Source organism: Staurois parvus, unplaced genomic scaffold (genome assembly GCF_062004578.1).
Source record: "Staurois parvus isolate SC_StPar_1 unplaced genomic scaffold, SC_StPar_1.0 ptg000860l, whole genome shotgun sequence".
Taxonomy (NCBI): Eukaryota; Metazoa; Chordata; class Amphibia; order Anura; family Ranidae; genus Staurois; species Staurois parvus.
The window spans coordinates 1,186,598-1,202,361 of record NW_028318656.1 but is presented as its reverse complement, the minus strand read 5'-3'; the positions used below and the strand labels follow the sequence as shown (position 1 = coordinate 1,202,361).

At 39.1% G+C, this 15,764-nt stretch overlaps 1 protein-coding gene across 1 annotated transcript; it reads right to left on the bottom strand.

The window, feature by feature from the left end:
- Positions 1-14,010: 14,010 nt before the first annotated feature.
- LOC149443287 (olfactory receptor 13D1-like) lies at positions 14,011-14,943 on the bottom strand. Its single transcript, XM_089655686.1, has one exon. The coding sequence runs from the start codon at positions 14,941-14,943 to the stop codon at positions 14,011-14,013; it is 933 nt and encodes a 310-aa protein (XP_089511812.1).
- Positions 14,944-15,764: the final 821 nt, after the last annotated feature.

Genomic DNA, 15,764 nt, shown 5'->3' with positions numbered 1-15,764 from the left:
ATAGCCTTAGAACCTCATGTGATGGGTGTACTTGCATGGGTTCTTTGAGAGTACAAAGATAGCGTCCGCGCCGGAAATTGCGTCACCACGTCACCTACACGTTGCATCACACATCACCTACGCGTTGCGTCACGGCACATGTCATTTTATTAATATTAGTAGTATTAATATTAATATTAGTATTTATCCCGGTTATATTTAATTTCATGTCTCTTGTGGGGAGTCCTATATTTCACTTCCTATAGGATTGCCATTATGTATTTGTTTTCTATATTATGTAGTAATTATGAATTAATAAAGTTAGTTTTTAATTAGCATTCCCGTGAGCTTCAGAAATATGGCCATCAGTTGTAAGAGGGGTTTTTATAATATGTAGCATTATTAAAGTGAGTTTTTAATTAGCCATCCCTGGGGGCTTCAGTAATATGGCCACCGTATTTTAGAGGGGTTAATTGGATGCCTTAGGTTGTTTAAATAAGTGGATATTGTATGGGGGGGTTATGTAGCGTTCAGAGTTTAGTATACTTATCCATCGATTCTATATTAAAATAAAGCGAGCAGAGTAGTTGATACAGCGGAATGAGTTATCACTATTGCGGTCTATTAGAAAATGGCTGCCGTAAGTCCACCCATGGATCTGATTGGTTAAATTACTTCCATATATAAGGAAGTATGGTCCACCAATGGCATTACCCTGATGAAGTCACGTGTGCCGTGACGCAAATGCGTAGGTGACGTAGTGACGCAATTTCCGGCGCGGATGCCATCTTTGTACTCTCAAAGAACCCATGCAAATACACCCATCACATGAGGATCTAAGGCTATTTGAAAGCCGAAATTAAATGTGAGTGTATTGGCTGTATCTACTTTCTTTTTATAATAAACAATATCACACTATGGAGGTTCCCTCTTTATATGGATCCTGTGGGAGCTGGTCATACTAATTATAGCCAAAAAAGGGGAATATCGGGCTGATCTTGACCTGGAAGGCTCATACGCTTTCACCTGATGTGAGGTTGTTTGGAGGATATTATTAAGAGGAATCCGGTCTTGGAGGGTCCAGGAGTGATCCCAAAGGCTTGTAGGCCCTCTTTAGGGTCACGGTTAGGAGGTGAGGAGCCAATTTAGCTGTGTGTGGATTCATCACCAGAGGCTGCAACGCACAAGATTACCTGCATGTTTTTGTATTTTTGTGAACACTGGTGTCATACATTGTTTGACTGGACTTGCGTTTTTGATGATTTTCTCCATTAGGGGATCTATATGTTTATTTTTTGTCTATTTGCCACTTATATCATCATTCATTTTTTATTCGTATATTATTATTCAGATTGTATTTCCATAGGGGGTTTATATGTTTACTTTTGATTTTATATTTGTTATTCATGATCACATTTATATATGTTGTTTTGAGTGTTTTGCAACACTGTTTTGCAACACTGAGCACTTTTGTCACTATTTATAGTTACCTATCCCCCAGTGCTGGGATCACATGCGTGTTTCACTATTTATTTCCATACTTTTTGATTATTGAGTTTTTTTCACTTTTGAGATCTGGATTCTCCAGCACTGGATTGTGTGTAATTGAATAATTAGGTTGATTGCAGACCATTCGTTTATGATATTTATTCACCATTTTTCACTTGTATATCCCACTAGGGATGTGGTCACCATTTTAGTATTATTTATATAATTATTTATTAGAGCGCTACACCATTTTGTTGTATTTATAGAATCAGGAGAATAGTTCCAATAAACCATCAGCTGAGAATTCTGGCCCCCCTGCAGCTGTTTCTGTGGATTGGCCTGTGGGTTCATAGGAGAAAATGGCCTATCCCCAGAGAGACTATCAGAGACATGGTCCTCAGTTTAAACATTTTTTGCAGATCTGGGGGGGCGGGGGAATTATGGTACCCCCTCACATCATCACCGAGGAAGAGGGGGCATGTCTCATTTGGATAGTCACACACGTGATTATTACAGTTTAGGCTATGGGGAATGGGATTTTATTCCCATCACCACAGGCGAGTAGACATGGAGGTGTCTATCAGTCCCCTATGAGAAGGGGGGAGTAGATTACATGGGAGGTTATGGTAGACCCTCCCAATATGAAGCACCACAAGTTCTTCTCCATAATTAGTTTGAATCTTTGTACTATCAGGAGCACCCCATGTTCCTCTCCATAATTAGTTTGAACCTTTGTACTATCAGAGAAAGGAAGAGGTTGATTACCATCATCATGAACCCCAGAGGGCCTATGTTCCCTTGAGAGGGGATTCTTAACAGTTGGCCCCTTTGAAATTTAAAAACAATAGGTTTTAGGCAAGGGAACAGGAAAGGGAAAAGGAAAAAAGCCAGAGGATGCAGAGGAGGAAGGAAAAAACACACCCAAAAAAAGAAAACTTTAAGTGGTAAGGGTATTTTTGATCTCAGTGGAGTTTTTTTTTTTTTTTATAAATATTTATTAATTTTTCTTATCATATACAAATCATCTCAACATTTCTATTAAAACAATCATCAGAACCATATTCTATCCTTATATGATTTATATATATCTTCCTTTTCCAACCATCCCCCCCTCCCATAGCCCCCACCTCTTGCACCCTATCCCCTCCCTCCCTCCCCCTCCCACGCTCCACATTTTCTCTTCTCTGATTAAATTCATATTATTCTATTATTCCTAAACCCAATTCTAAAGCCACTTCCAGGTATATTATCTCTTCATATATTTCATCTTTCCTCTATATTCTTCCCAGCCTTTCCATTTTTATTATACATCTCCAACTTGTCCTCATGCGTGTAATACAATCTTTCTGTCCCTGAAATCTGATTTACTCTACCTATCCAATCCTCCTCAGTTGGCACCTCTTTTTTCTTCCAGAACCTGGGTATCAGGCTCTTTGCTGCGGTCAAGTAATGCCATATCCCAGACCTCTTATATGCCTTCACTGAGAGTTCAGAGATATGGAGAAGACATAGTTCTGGATCTAATCCTATACTGATTTTGGTAATTTTCCCTATCAAATAAACTATCCTCCGCCAGAACACCTATATTTCTGGACACTCCAACCACATATGATACCACGTGCCCACTTCCCCACATCCTCTCCAACACATCCGTGAAATTTCCATGTTCATCTTATGCTCCACATTGGGGGTGATATGCCATCTATTCAAACACTTATAATTAATTTCTACTTCCCGCATACTAATATTTTCGTGAATTAATGTGAACATTTTCCTCTGCTCCTCCTCTATTTTTCTTCCCACATCTCTTTCCCATTCCTCTATGTGCATTAATTTTGTGTCTGTATCAAGTGCCATTAGTATCTTGTGTATTTTTGCCATTCCGTGTCTGCCATTTCCCCGTGACTCAAATATTCTTTCAAATGGATTCCAGTCCTTTCTAATTCTTATGGGTTTTGGAAGGCTCTCAAAAAAGTTCTTTAGTTGGTAATATCTTAGTCTATCCATCTTATTAAAGACTTCTCCCTTTCTTTCCTCCATATCCTTGTATGACCCAATTTCCTCTCCTACCATTATATCTCTCAATTGCGCCTGCTGTTTTACAATCCATTTCCCTGCTATACTATCCTTACCCGGGATAAAATATTTTGTGTTCCTAAGTGGTATTAATTGTGAATTAAAAACCCACCCCTTTTGTCTATGTAATAAATCCCATTCTTTTAAAACATTAAGAGTGTACATGCTGGTGCTCTCCTCTAATTCCCTATATTGTGCAGGTACCCAAATACTTTTACTTAAACTTATTCCACTCAGTGCTTTCTCAATCTTAACCCAACTTTTCTCTGGATTATGAGTCCAGTCGAAGATTCTCGCGATAATCCCTGCTTTATAATATCTCCTAAAATCTGGTACCCCCAATCCTCCTCTTTCTTTACTTCTGGTCAACGTTTCATAACCTATTCTAGGCTTTTTATTCCTCCATATACATTTTATTATCATTTTCCTAAGTTCTTTAAAATATGCCTCTGGGAGTTTGATTGGGATCATTTGAAATTTGTATAATACTTTGGGGACAATTACCATCTTTATCAAGTTTATGCGACCTATCCACGATGGGTTTCCATTTCCCACTTTCCTCAACTCCTCCTTAATCTCATTTAATAAGGCTATATAATTAGTCTTATATAGGTTCTTAATTGAGGCTGATAATTTTATTCCTAGATATTTTAATTCTTTGTCTCTCCAAAGGAAAGGGAATTCCTCTTGTAATTTTTCCTTTTCGCTGTTTTTAAGGTTTAAATTTAAGATTTTGGTCTTTTTTGGGGTAATTTTCAGGTTCGACAGTTCTCCATACTCCCTCAATGTTTTCATTAAATTTGGAAGTGATGTTCTGGGGTTTCCAACATAAAACATCAGATCCGCATAAGCCACTACCTTATGTTCTCTATCTCCTATCTTTATTCCTTTTATGTCTATGTTCTTCCTAATCGTGGACAATAAGGGCTCCAGTGATAACACATATAACAATGGCGACAATGGACATCCCTGTCTTGTACCATTTGACATCTTAAAATGTTCTGATCTTCCTCCATTTACCATTATGGTAGCGGTTGGCCCTCTATATAACTCTCCAATCCACCCTCTCATTCTATTTCCAATTCCCAGCGCTTCCAGGGTATCCATCATAAAACCCCAACTCACTCTGACGAAACCCTTCTCAGCATCTATTGACATCAGTATCATTGGGGTTTTCCCTTTTTTTACCCTCCTGTATAATCAACAATGATCTTAAAGCATTATCTCTACCCTCTCTTCCCGAGACAAACCCCACCTGGTCTCCATGTATCCACTCCGGCATCAACTCTTTCAGTCTATTTGCCAGCACCTTTGCATATATTTTAGTGTCTACATTCAGCAGCGCTATTGGTCGATAACTTGCACATTGCGAGGGGTCTTTATCTTCCTTCTGTATCAATACTATATTAGCCTGTAAAGATTCTCCCCTTATCTCCATCCCATTCCCCAAGGCGTTCATATAAATCTTCATCTTGGGTATTAAAAGCTCTTTATATTTTTTATGGTATTTAACCGTATATCCATCCGGACCCGGACTTTTCCCTCCCGCCATGCTTTTTAGCGCTGTTTTTATTTCCGCTGAAGTTATTTCTGCCTCTAAAGAGTTCAGTTGTGATTCTTTTAATTTCGGAAGGCCTGCATCCTCTAGGTATAACTTTCTTTTCCCTCTATTTACCATTTCTGTTTTCTTAAACGTATCCTGAGGAATGATATTATACAACTCGTTATAATACTCTTTAAATATTCTAGCAATATCCTTGGTTGAGTGTACAAATTCCCCCTTGGGATTTCTTATTTTCTCAATATAATTTCTATTTTTCTTCTTTCTTAAAGTTCTCATTAAATACTTTCCCGGCCTATCTCCCCATCTATACCTTTCACATGTTACTTTATTAAAGACTCTTCTTTTTTCCTCCTCCATTACATACTCTAATTCTTCTTTCTTCTTTATTAACAACTGCATTGTCTCCTTAGATCTTTCTTTTTTATGCACCTGTTCAAGATCATATATTTCATTTAATAATCTATCTATCTTTTCTCTCCTTTCTTTTTTCCTTTTTGTCCCCATTGCAATGAGTAGACCTCTAATGTAGGCTTTATGTGCTTCCCACACTGTTGCAACCGACACATCCTCGGTTTCATTCTCTTCAAAAAAACATTCAATTTCCCTCTCAATTCTTTGGCCAATCTCTTCATCCATGAGAAGTGCCTCATTCAATCGCCATACATATCCTTCTCTCCCCTCTCTACCCCATCTTATCTTCATTGTAACTGGGGCATGATCCGACAGGGTACTTCCTCCAATTTTTACTTCCACCACCAACTCTATCATTCGATGTTCTACTAATATGTAATCTAATCTAGAATAAGTCTCATGTACATGCGAAAAGAAAGTATCATCTCTCTCCTTCATATTTCTAATTCTCCAAATATCCACCAATTGACACTCATGCAATGATTTCTTTAACATTCTCAAGGACTTGCTTTCCTCCCTCCTCACACAGGAATTAGTATCCATCCGCGGGTCCATCCATATGTTAAAGTCTCCCGCTACTATCATACACCCTCTTTTAAAATCCATCAATCTCTTCAACACTTCTCTCATAAACTTCTCCGGCCTCTTATTTGGACTATATATGTTTGCTATTGTACACTCAGTTCCCTGTAGTTTACCTCTCAAAAATAAAAACCTTCCCTCCAAATCCGTTAATCTCTCCTCCACCTCAAACCTTATATTTTTTGCAAAGCCTATAGCAACTCCTTTTGCTCTTTTAATTGGTGAATCCGCAAAAAACCATGTTGGAAAATGTCTGGTCCTCAATCTAACCTTCGACTCTATCTCTAAGTGTGTTTCCTGCAAAAATACCACTGAGGATTTTCTATGTTGTAGTTCTTTAAATAACCTAAATCTCTTTCCTGGACAGCTTAATCCTTTTACATTGTAGGTTATATATTGGATTTCTTCCATCTTACTCTTTTCCTACTGACTCCTTCTTCTTCCTTCCCTTCCTCTTTCTCATTCCCATAGAGCGTCCCAGTAGTCCCCTCTCCCCCCTCCGCTCCCTTCCCCCCCATCGCATCCCCCATCCCTTCCCCCCTCTCCCAATGATCCCCTCAACCCCTCCCTCTCCCCTCCCCGTCCACCCCGTGCCTCCTCCCATCCCCCCCATCCTCCTCCCTTAATTAATCTCCCACCCTTCCCCTTCCCATTTTTTAACCCTCCCATTTTTAGGCTTATCAAATGCCTACTAATCATTTGTGGGCGTGTTCCCACCATTGATTTAAAACTTTGGGGTTGACCTCTGCTCATGAACGGCTCTCCCTTCCCTCAACCTCCCCTATTACCCTCTCTCTGTCCAATTAACTCAATACCCTTCCATCTACCCCTCGAAGCGGAAAGTATGTATAGGGAGTACCATATAAGAAAGTACCATATAAAAAGGAAAGAGAGCAAGGGAGGAAGGAAGGGAGAGGGAGCCGAAGAGAGAGAGAGGAAAAAAAAAAAAAGTAAAATAAATTTCTCTCTACACTCCCCTCCTTCTCCTAGTCTCCCCCTCCCCTCCTCCCGCCAACAAGGTGCCAATCTTCTTTTCTTATAGCTTCTGTCCTTTCCTCCCCTTCCTCCCACCCAGCTATCTCCATTCTCTGCAAGTCCAATCTATCACAGAAGTCTCTGAAATCCTCCGGAAACCTCAGATAGGCAGTAACTCCATTTCTCCATCCAATTGTTCTCCATCCAGTTGAGGGGGGATTCCCAAGGGTCATGGTGAAATGAAGAGGAGAAGAGGAATCAGACACGAAAAAGTGTACGGAGAAATAGTAAAGCAAAACTGGGACATTAATAGAGACACTTAACACTTTCCTACCCTGAATATATAGAAGAGAATAAGAACTATAGAAAAAATGAAAAACAAAGGGGTTAAAGGAAGTGGGCTTAAAGGGGCCCAAATGGGTACAATCAAAAAGTATACATCCCAGGGAAATAGTACCCCAGAAAGGTCACAAGGTGGCAGTGAAAAGGGCAAAATGGAAACTAGTCTGGGAGATAGACCAAGACTATCAATGGACATGAATAATAGCCATAGTCAACAAATAGCAGGTATTATGGAGAAGAAAGAACCTATAAGTGAATTACATGTACCGAATAAGAAAGAGATGACAGAAATGTTTAAAAATTTGGAAAAAACAATAAAGCAAGAAATGGCGGCTATTCGGAAAGAGCTGGGGCAGATATTACTGAAAGTAGAAGAAATGGAGGAGAAGGTTAAAAGTCAGGCCCAAACTATAGTCGATATGGAAAAAAGGATGATAAGTATGGGAAAAGTCCAGAAGAAATTGCTTTATAGGATAGAGATACAAGAAAACAGAGACAGAAGGAGGAACCTTAGGATACGAGGAATCCCAGAGACTGTAAAAGGAGAAATATTGCAAGAATATGTGTGTAGGATTTTAAACTCCATAATGGACAGACCTGAACAAGACTTGATCAAACTGGACGGAGTTTTCAGAATAGGAAAATCTCAACAGGGTAGGGAGAAGGAAAGATTGAGAGATACAATTGTCCAATTTCAAAAGTATGGTGATAAAGAGGAGATCTGGAAGAAGATAAAAGGAAGGATAACAATTAAATATAGAGAAATAGATATCCAGATCTTTGCAGATTTAACACCAGAGACCCTGTGGAGAAAAAGATCCCTGAAGCCCCTGTTGGAACAGATGAGAAAGCGGAATGTACATTATAGATGGGGGCCACCAGTGTGCTTAATTGGATGGAGAAATGATCTCAGTGGAGTTGATCTCATGTTACAGGAAAAATCTATTCTGGATAAGGGTCTCAAATTTGCGCTTACTAGGTCACTTAATAAATTTGAGACCTGTATCAATATACACAAATTTGTTAGAAAATTGAATATCAAACGTTATTTTCTTTCCAATCCTCTTCTTAAAAATGGGGTTCCCATACCACAGACTGAGAATGTGGTCCATACTGGGCTTAGGAATGGATCTTTATTCAATCCCTCAGGGCAGAATAATGCCAATACCATGGTTTTTAAGAATATGGTATTGAAAGATTTAGAACAAGCTACATTCAAGAAAAGGTCCTATTGGAAGGTATTTAGTCCCTTTGTGACTGTAATGATCTGGTTATTTGACCTGCCGGTGAAGGAGATTGTCCTCCTTAGGAAACAGGATTATCTTGAGGAAATTAATAATCTTTTGTCTGATACCAATACATATGAAATCTTGAGAAAGGATCCCACTTGTGCCTATAAAAAATTATGACATCAAAAATGTACAGGGAGGATTTAAAGATAGCATTATAGATAAAAAGGAAAAACATTATTTATTGCCATTGGTACTAGAATTCCCATCATATATTACCTCCCTAAAGTTCATAAAAATGTTCACAAGCCCCCTGGAAGATCTGTAGTGAGTGGAATAGATTCTGTCACCTCACGTATACATAGGTTCATATATTGATTTCTTTTTGCAACCATTGGTTAACAAAACCCCTGTGTTTTTGAAAGACACCACTCAGATTATTAACCACTTGCCGTCCGCCTGCTGTTTATAAACGGCAGGGCGGTGGCAGTCCAGGGTCCGGTTGCCGTCCATAAACGGCACCCGCCTTTTCTAGCTGTGCGCGCTCCCTGGGAGCGTGCAGCACCGCGATCCGGTGCCCGCTGTGTCCTCCGGACACAGTGAAACACCGATCGTCGGACGGGACCTCTGTACGAGGTCCCGATCATGTGATCACTGATTGGCGAATCAGTGATCACATGCAAAGTAGTAAGCAAGATGTCATTTGTGACATCATTGCTTACTATGTGTGAAATCTGTGAATGATCACAGAGGTCACATGGTACAAGGCTATTCACAACAGTCTTGTACCATGTGACAAGCTGTGACCACTCACAGCTCACTCAGTAATTCTCAATGACTGCAAGAATGCAGACAGAGAGAAAGAGAAATGATTGCTTTTACATCCTATATGGGTGTAAAAGCAATCAGTGTAAAAAAAAAAAAAAAAAATCTTCATCACCCTCCACAAGTAGTACAGTGTCACCATGGTGACAGTGTACTGCTAGGGTGACAGTATGTAAAAAAAAAAAAAAATAAAATGTAAAAAAAAATGTTTAAAAATTATAATTTTTGGTTATAAACTAATTTGGATTTTTTTTTTTACTAAAAAAATAACGGAATAAATTTTGGCTAAGATTTATGATGAAATATTATTTATTTGCAAAATTTTATTTAAAAAAACACTTTTTTTCAAAATTTTTGAACTTTTTCATTTACATAGTAAAAAAAATAAAAATCCCAGCGGTGAATAAATACCACCAAAATAAAGCTTTATCTGTCTCAAAAAAATGGTAAAAAATTCATATGGGTACAGTATTGCATGACCGCGCAATTGTCATTCAAAGTGTGATAGCGCTGAAAGCTAAAAATTGCCCTGGACAGGAAGGGGTAAAAGTGTCCGGACAGGAAGTGGTTAATGAACTGACAGGATTGAGCATTGAAGGGTCCATTTTGATGGTAATAGCTGATGTCTCCTCTTTGTACACCATTATTTCCCATGAGCAGGGGCGGACTGACAACTCATGGGGCCCCCGGGCAATAGGGGATCATGGGGCCCCTGTGTCCTTGCCCAAACTCAAAAAAGCCTATGTAAAAGGTACCAGGGGCATCTCATGGGGCCCCCTACTGACCCCGGGCAGTGCCCAAGTTTCCAAATGGTCAGTCCGCCCCTGCCCATGAGAGGGGGTAGGATGCTGCAAAATTTTTCTGAATTTGAAGGAGGAACTTTCTTCTAAACAAATTCAATTTATTTTGAATTTGCTAAAATTTGGAATGGAACACAATGATTTTTATTATGGAGGAAACATTTTTTGGCAGTGTACGGGTGTAGCGATGGGAGCAAAATTTGCTCCTAGTCTCATCAATTTATTTATGGCGTTTTGGGAGATGGAATCTGTCTATACAGATAACTTAATTTTTTGGCATCCATACATCAATGATGAATTCTTTCTGTGGCGTGGGAATGTCACCTCTTTACATTCTTTCATGTCACGGTTTAATTCTAACTCATGGGGGATTTGTTTTTCATATGAGTAAAGTGACTCTGCCATCCATTTTTTGGATTTGCCTATTTATCAAAACAACTATTTATTTTTAACTAAAACACATTTCAAAACCACAGATTGTATTGGTTTTATCCCAGTAGAAAGTTGTCATCATCCTACATGGCTTAGGAGTATCCCGAAGGGTCAGTTTCGTCAAAACTGTTCCAGGAAGGAAGATTTTTTTGCACAAGCTGAGATCCTTAAGAATAGATATTTGGAGAAGGGCTACTCTCCTGATGTTGATTGGGAGGTAGAGGCAGTTTCTCAACTGAATAGGGAGTCTCTTCTGTCCACTAAAATGAGATGACCTAATATTAATATGCATGAATAGACCTTTTTTAATAATTTCTCATCACAATATATTTGGATTAAAAATGTTGTAAAAAACACTGGAATATCGTTAGGGAGGATAGTATTTTGGGTCCAATCCTTTCAATGCAACCACAAATTAATTTTCAAAAAGACTAGGACTCTAAGAGATATTTTAGCACCCAATTTAGTTGAACAACCTCCTAAGTAGAAAATGTTTGAGAACCTCAAAGGCTTTTACCCTTGCAAAAGATGTAATATCTGTAAAAATGCACAAACCATTCGTACATCTTCTTTTACATCTAATGTTACTTAAAAAAATTATAAAATACAAGAATTTATTACATGTGGCACTAAAGGGGTTATTTACCTTTTGGGTTGTATGTGTGGCTTCCAGTATGTTGGAAGGACCACACATTCTTTGAATGTTCGTATTGGAGAACATCTGGCTAATGTACGAAAGGGGTTTCCATCTGTCAAGGATCCGGGTATGACCAGAGATGTGTGGACCGACACAGGGAAACGCAGACTTCAGGTATAGTATAAACAATTGAATTTATTAAAGGCTAAACAATACATAAACGCAGTGTAAGGCTAAACATAAACACCGTGCAAACAAACCAAACATCCAACAGATAACAATATGTACAACACAAAAAGAGGTTAGGCGGGCCGGGTCGGTAGCAAACCGGCAGACAAGGTACAAGGAGCAGGCGGAAGAGTGGTCAGGAATAGCCGAGGTCGGTACAGGCAGAGTTCGTGCAGAGTCAGGATCAAAGCAAAGTCAGGATCAGGCAGGAAGCAGACAGGATGCAGGTACAGGGGCTCATGGGAACAATACACCAAGGCACTGACTGCAGGCCTGACCATTCCTTAAATACACATCCTGCAATCAGCCTCAGGCTTGATTGCAGGAGTGAACATCTGGCTGCTGAGAGCACCCACTGGCCAGCCCTTGAACTGCAGCCCACACAGCAGGTGAGTCCCACCACCAGTGGTGAATTCATTCTTGACACCATCACATAGTCCACTTTGCTTTACACCATAGGAGAGATCCGTCCTCTTTGCAAGTAATAGGTATAGAGAAATGAAGGAGAAGAAATATGAAGACAAATTTCCAGTAGAGAAACCTGATGGATATTTGATCTAAAAAAATATCAACCTTGGGGCCTTAATGTTGAATGGGATATTAATTATTTTATTAATAACTGTTGACATAGGTTTATTTCTAGTTTTATTGCCATTTTTATTTTTATTTTTATCATCATTTTTCCCTTTTTATTATAATTATTTATTTGTTAGGATATTATATGAAACTTCTATTTTCCTCCCTTTTTTATTAATATTTTTTGAAGGATAATTATTCATAATATTCATTATCTTTGTAGAACATTATTACATTGCAGGTGTACCATGGTGTATATACTGTATATATATATATATATATATATATATATATATATATATATATATATATACATACACAGTATTTGTTTTCCCAAGAGGAACAATACAACAGTTCTTGCAAGAAGCACACTGTTTTGTAGAGCAGCCCATCACATTAAAATATAGGAGAAGATACTGTACAAAGACCATATTAAATGTCCATCTCAGTTGCCGTAATTATCATTTGTCAGATTTCTAGCAAATAAGTTGGAAATGTAAAGTTTCATATATTATGTCTATGACAGACCCAACCAGGTCTTTTGGGAAGGGACTGCAGTCTAGACTCTTGCCTACTGACCATGGGCATATGAGGGGGCTCTATTGTTTGGGAGGTGTGTGCCTGGGGAGGACTGAGAACTGGAGCACCAGGATACATAATTGCTGTCTGTGTGTGGGGACTGTGCTAAACCTAACATTGACTGCTTCACCCCCCCACACACACTCTTCCTAGACTTAGAGACTCTAAGCAGATGTTGATATAATCAGCTCAAAATAACCTGATTCTAAGGACTCTTGCTGTAATCTGTTTATTAAGGCATGATGTATTTGTCCCATTGCTAATTGAGATAATTGAGTCACCTATTGTGTGGTCCGTCTGAAGGTTCCTACATGATGGCATTAGTCTGGTGTCAACTTGGCCTCATTACTTAATTAGCGTGTGATGCTTATCCCAATGTGTAATATATGATTTATTGTTCATGTGGGGACTGCCCCTATTTCTGAAGTGTATAAAACCTGTATTTCTGTTCAATAATATAGTTCCAGTTGCATCTAAGCTAGTGTCGTCTAGTATTGGGTGCAATGCCCAGCATAATATCTTGGTCCTGTGTCCCAGAGGTGAGGAAGTAATTCTCCCACATCCCTATCAACAGGAAAACATATGTGGACTTTAGTTATGGTCACGACACCTCTTTGTTCTTTTTATAATGTTACACCCAGGGCTTTTTTTTCTCCGAGAATAGTTGCAGGCGCTCCCCTCCTTGTCTCCAACCATACCCACCTCTGAACACTGGCCCTTGGTTCCACAACCCTACCCACCTCCCAGTATGGCCCTTTTAAAAAATATAGAACAAAGTATAATTTTGTGTGCTACGTGATTTGTATGAAATATGTTAATAATAACAAGAAAATCAGTAAAATAGATCCCCTGCAGACATTAACAATACAACCCCCATCAAAAAATACCCCATCTGCAGCAATAGATCCACCCAACAATAATAGAACCCTGTCAGAAACAATAGATCTTGCAACAGCCAGCATCAGTAAACCCCTTCTTCAACAGTAGACCCCCAAGCAACAATATATCCCCCACCAGCAGCAATAGATCCCACACAAAAATAAATCCCCCCAGTGCCAACAGATTCCTTAGCAACCAGCACCAGTAGACCCTCCAACACACCCCTCCTTTACATACATTCATTGCTGGAGGTTCCAGAACTGAGTTCCCCCACATTTCCCCCCCGAAAAAGCCCTGGTTACATCTAACTATTTTACCTCTGAAAAATGGAAATTCAATAAAAATGATTGCTCAAGAACAAAAATATAGGAGAACTTGAGCTTGGAACATTGCACCAATTTTACCTAATCAACTGCAATCCTTCTTAGCTCTTATCAGCTGCCTTATGGCTTTCTGAACATCTTTGTTCTTCAGACTATAGATCAAGGGGTTCAGCATCGGGGTGATCACTGTGTAAAACACTGCCACCCTTTTGTCTGTGTCTCCTGTAACCAAATGTTCAGGTCTAACATACATAAACATGGCCGATCCATAGAACATGAACACCACCACAAGGTGGGGAATACATGTGGAAAATGCTTTCCTTTTTCCCAAACGAATTGTCATGACAGCAATTATGATTCGGATATATGAAATGAGGATTAGTGAAAGTGGGATGAAAAGTATTAAAGGCAAGAAAATCAGTTTTATGATGTTCATTACTGAGATGCCACTGCAAGAGAGCCGAAGCAACAGAGGGAGCTCACAGAAAAAGTGGTTGATGGTGTTAGGGCCACAGAAGGTTAAGCTGAATGTAAAATATGTGTCAAAAGATGAAAGGACACCACCAGTCACCCATGATATGCTGACAATACGAAAAGAGACCGTTGTGTTCATGATCATATTGTAATGCAGAGGGATGCAGATAGCCACATATCGGTCATAGGCCATGAATGCCAGAAGAAGACACTCAGTTTGCCCCAAGGTCAGGGAAACACAGAACTGGACAGCACAGCCAGTGAATGAAATACTCTTTTTAGTTGAAAGAAAATTTACTAACATTTTGGGTACAATGGCGGAAGTGTACCAAATGTCCAATAAAGAGAGACTAGACAGGAAGATGTACATGGAGGTGTGCAAACGTTTGTCAGTCTTCACAGCCAGAATGATAAGGAAATTCCCAGTCAGTGTGATCATGTAAGCTACCAGGAAAATATGGAACAGCAGGACTTGTATGAAAGGATCCGATGAGAGGCCAAGAAGAATGAACTCCGTGACAGTACTTTGGTTTTGGGTGTACATATCAATCACTCCAAACTGAGATGAAGAAATACATTTGATTCTTATAACGTTATCATTTGTTTTGTATTTTTCATTGTCTGGTACATAGATTATTCAAGAAACTTTTTACCTCTAAAATAATTATGTATGAAGGTCAAACCTCAATTGGAATGAAACACTCCTAGTAAAACCACGGGGACTTTAAAGGCTTCATACTCCAGGCAGTAACACAATCACTGTTCATAAAATATAGAATTTTATTACAACAATCATAAATATAAAAAGATCTGGTCTAAATGACCAAAGATGCTTCCACAGATTGAACAAAACATCATTAATAACATAGAAGGATTCTGTAACCCTTACATGGACACTTGTGCATTCCTGATGGTTTAGGCCAACATGTTTTGCAGCATAAAAACTGCTTCCTCAGGGACCTAACAGGAGCATCTACAAAATTAAAACAAAAATCACTATAATACGTGGTAGTCTCACAGAGTACATAAACATAGAAATTTTGCATGACATAGAGTACATACGGTATATACAGCTTACCACACAGTTTTGATGTGCTGGGCATGCATGAACACCACAATCTCCACAAGAACATCACCCAAAGCGATACACAGACCAAGACTTCCACAAAAATGCAAGGGACAGCATTGGAGGCACTGCACCAAACAAGGAGGAGATGGAGACTGTATCCATCCAGTCAACCCACCACCACTAAAGAGAAGATATATTCACTACATGACACTGACCAAAATCTCTAACCTATGGAACAAATAACCAAATCCTGATGGATATCATGTAAGGCTAAGTACAAGATCCCTACCAATCTC

Bases quoted from the DNA above. Each gene is read 5' to 3' on its own strand.
- LOC149443287 (XM_089655686.1), bottom strand. From the start codon at position 14,943: ATGTACACCCAAAACCAAAGTACTGTCACGGAGTTCATTCTTCTTGGC.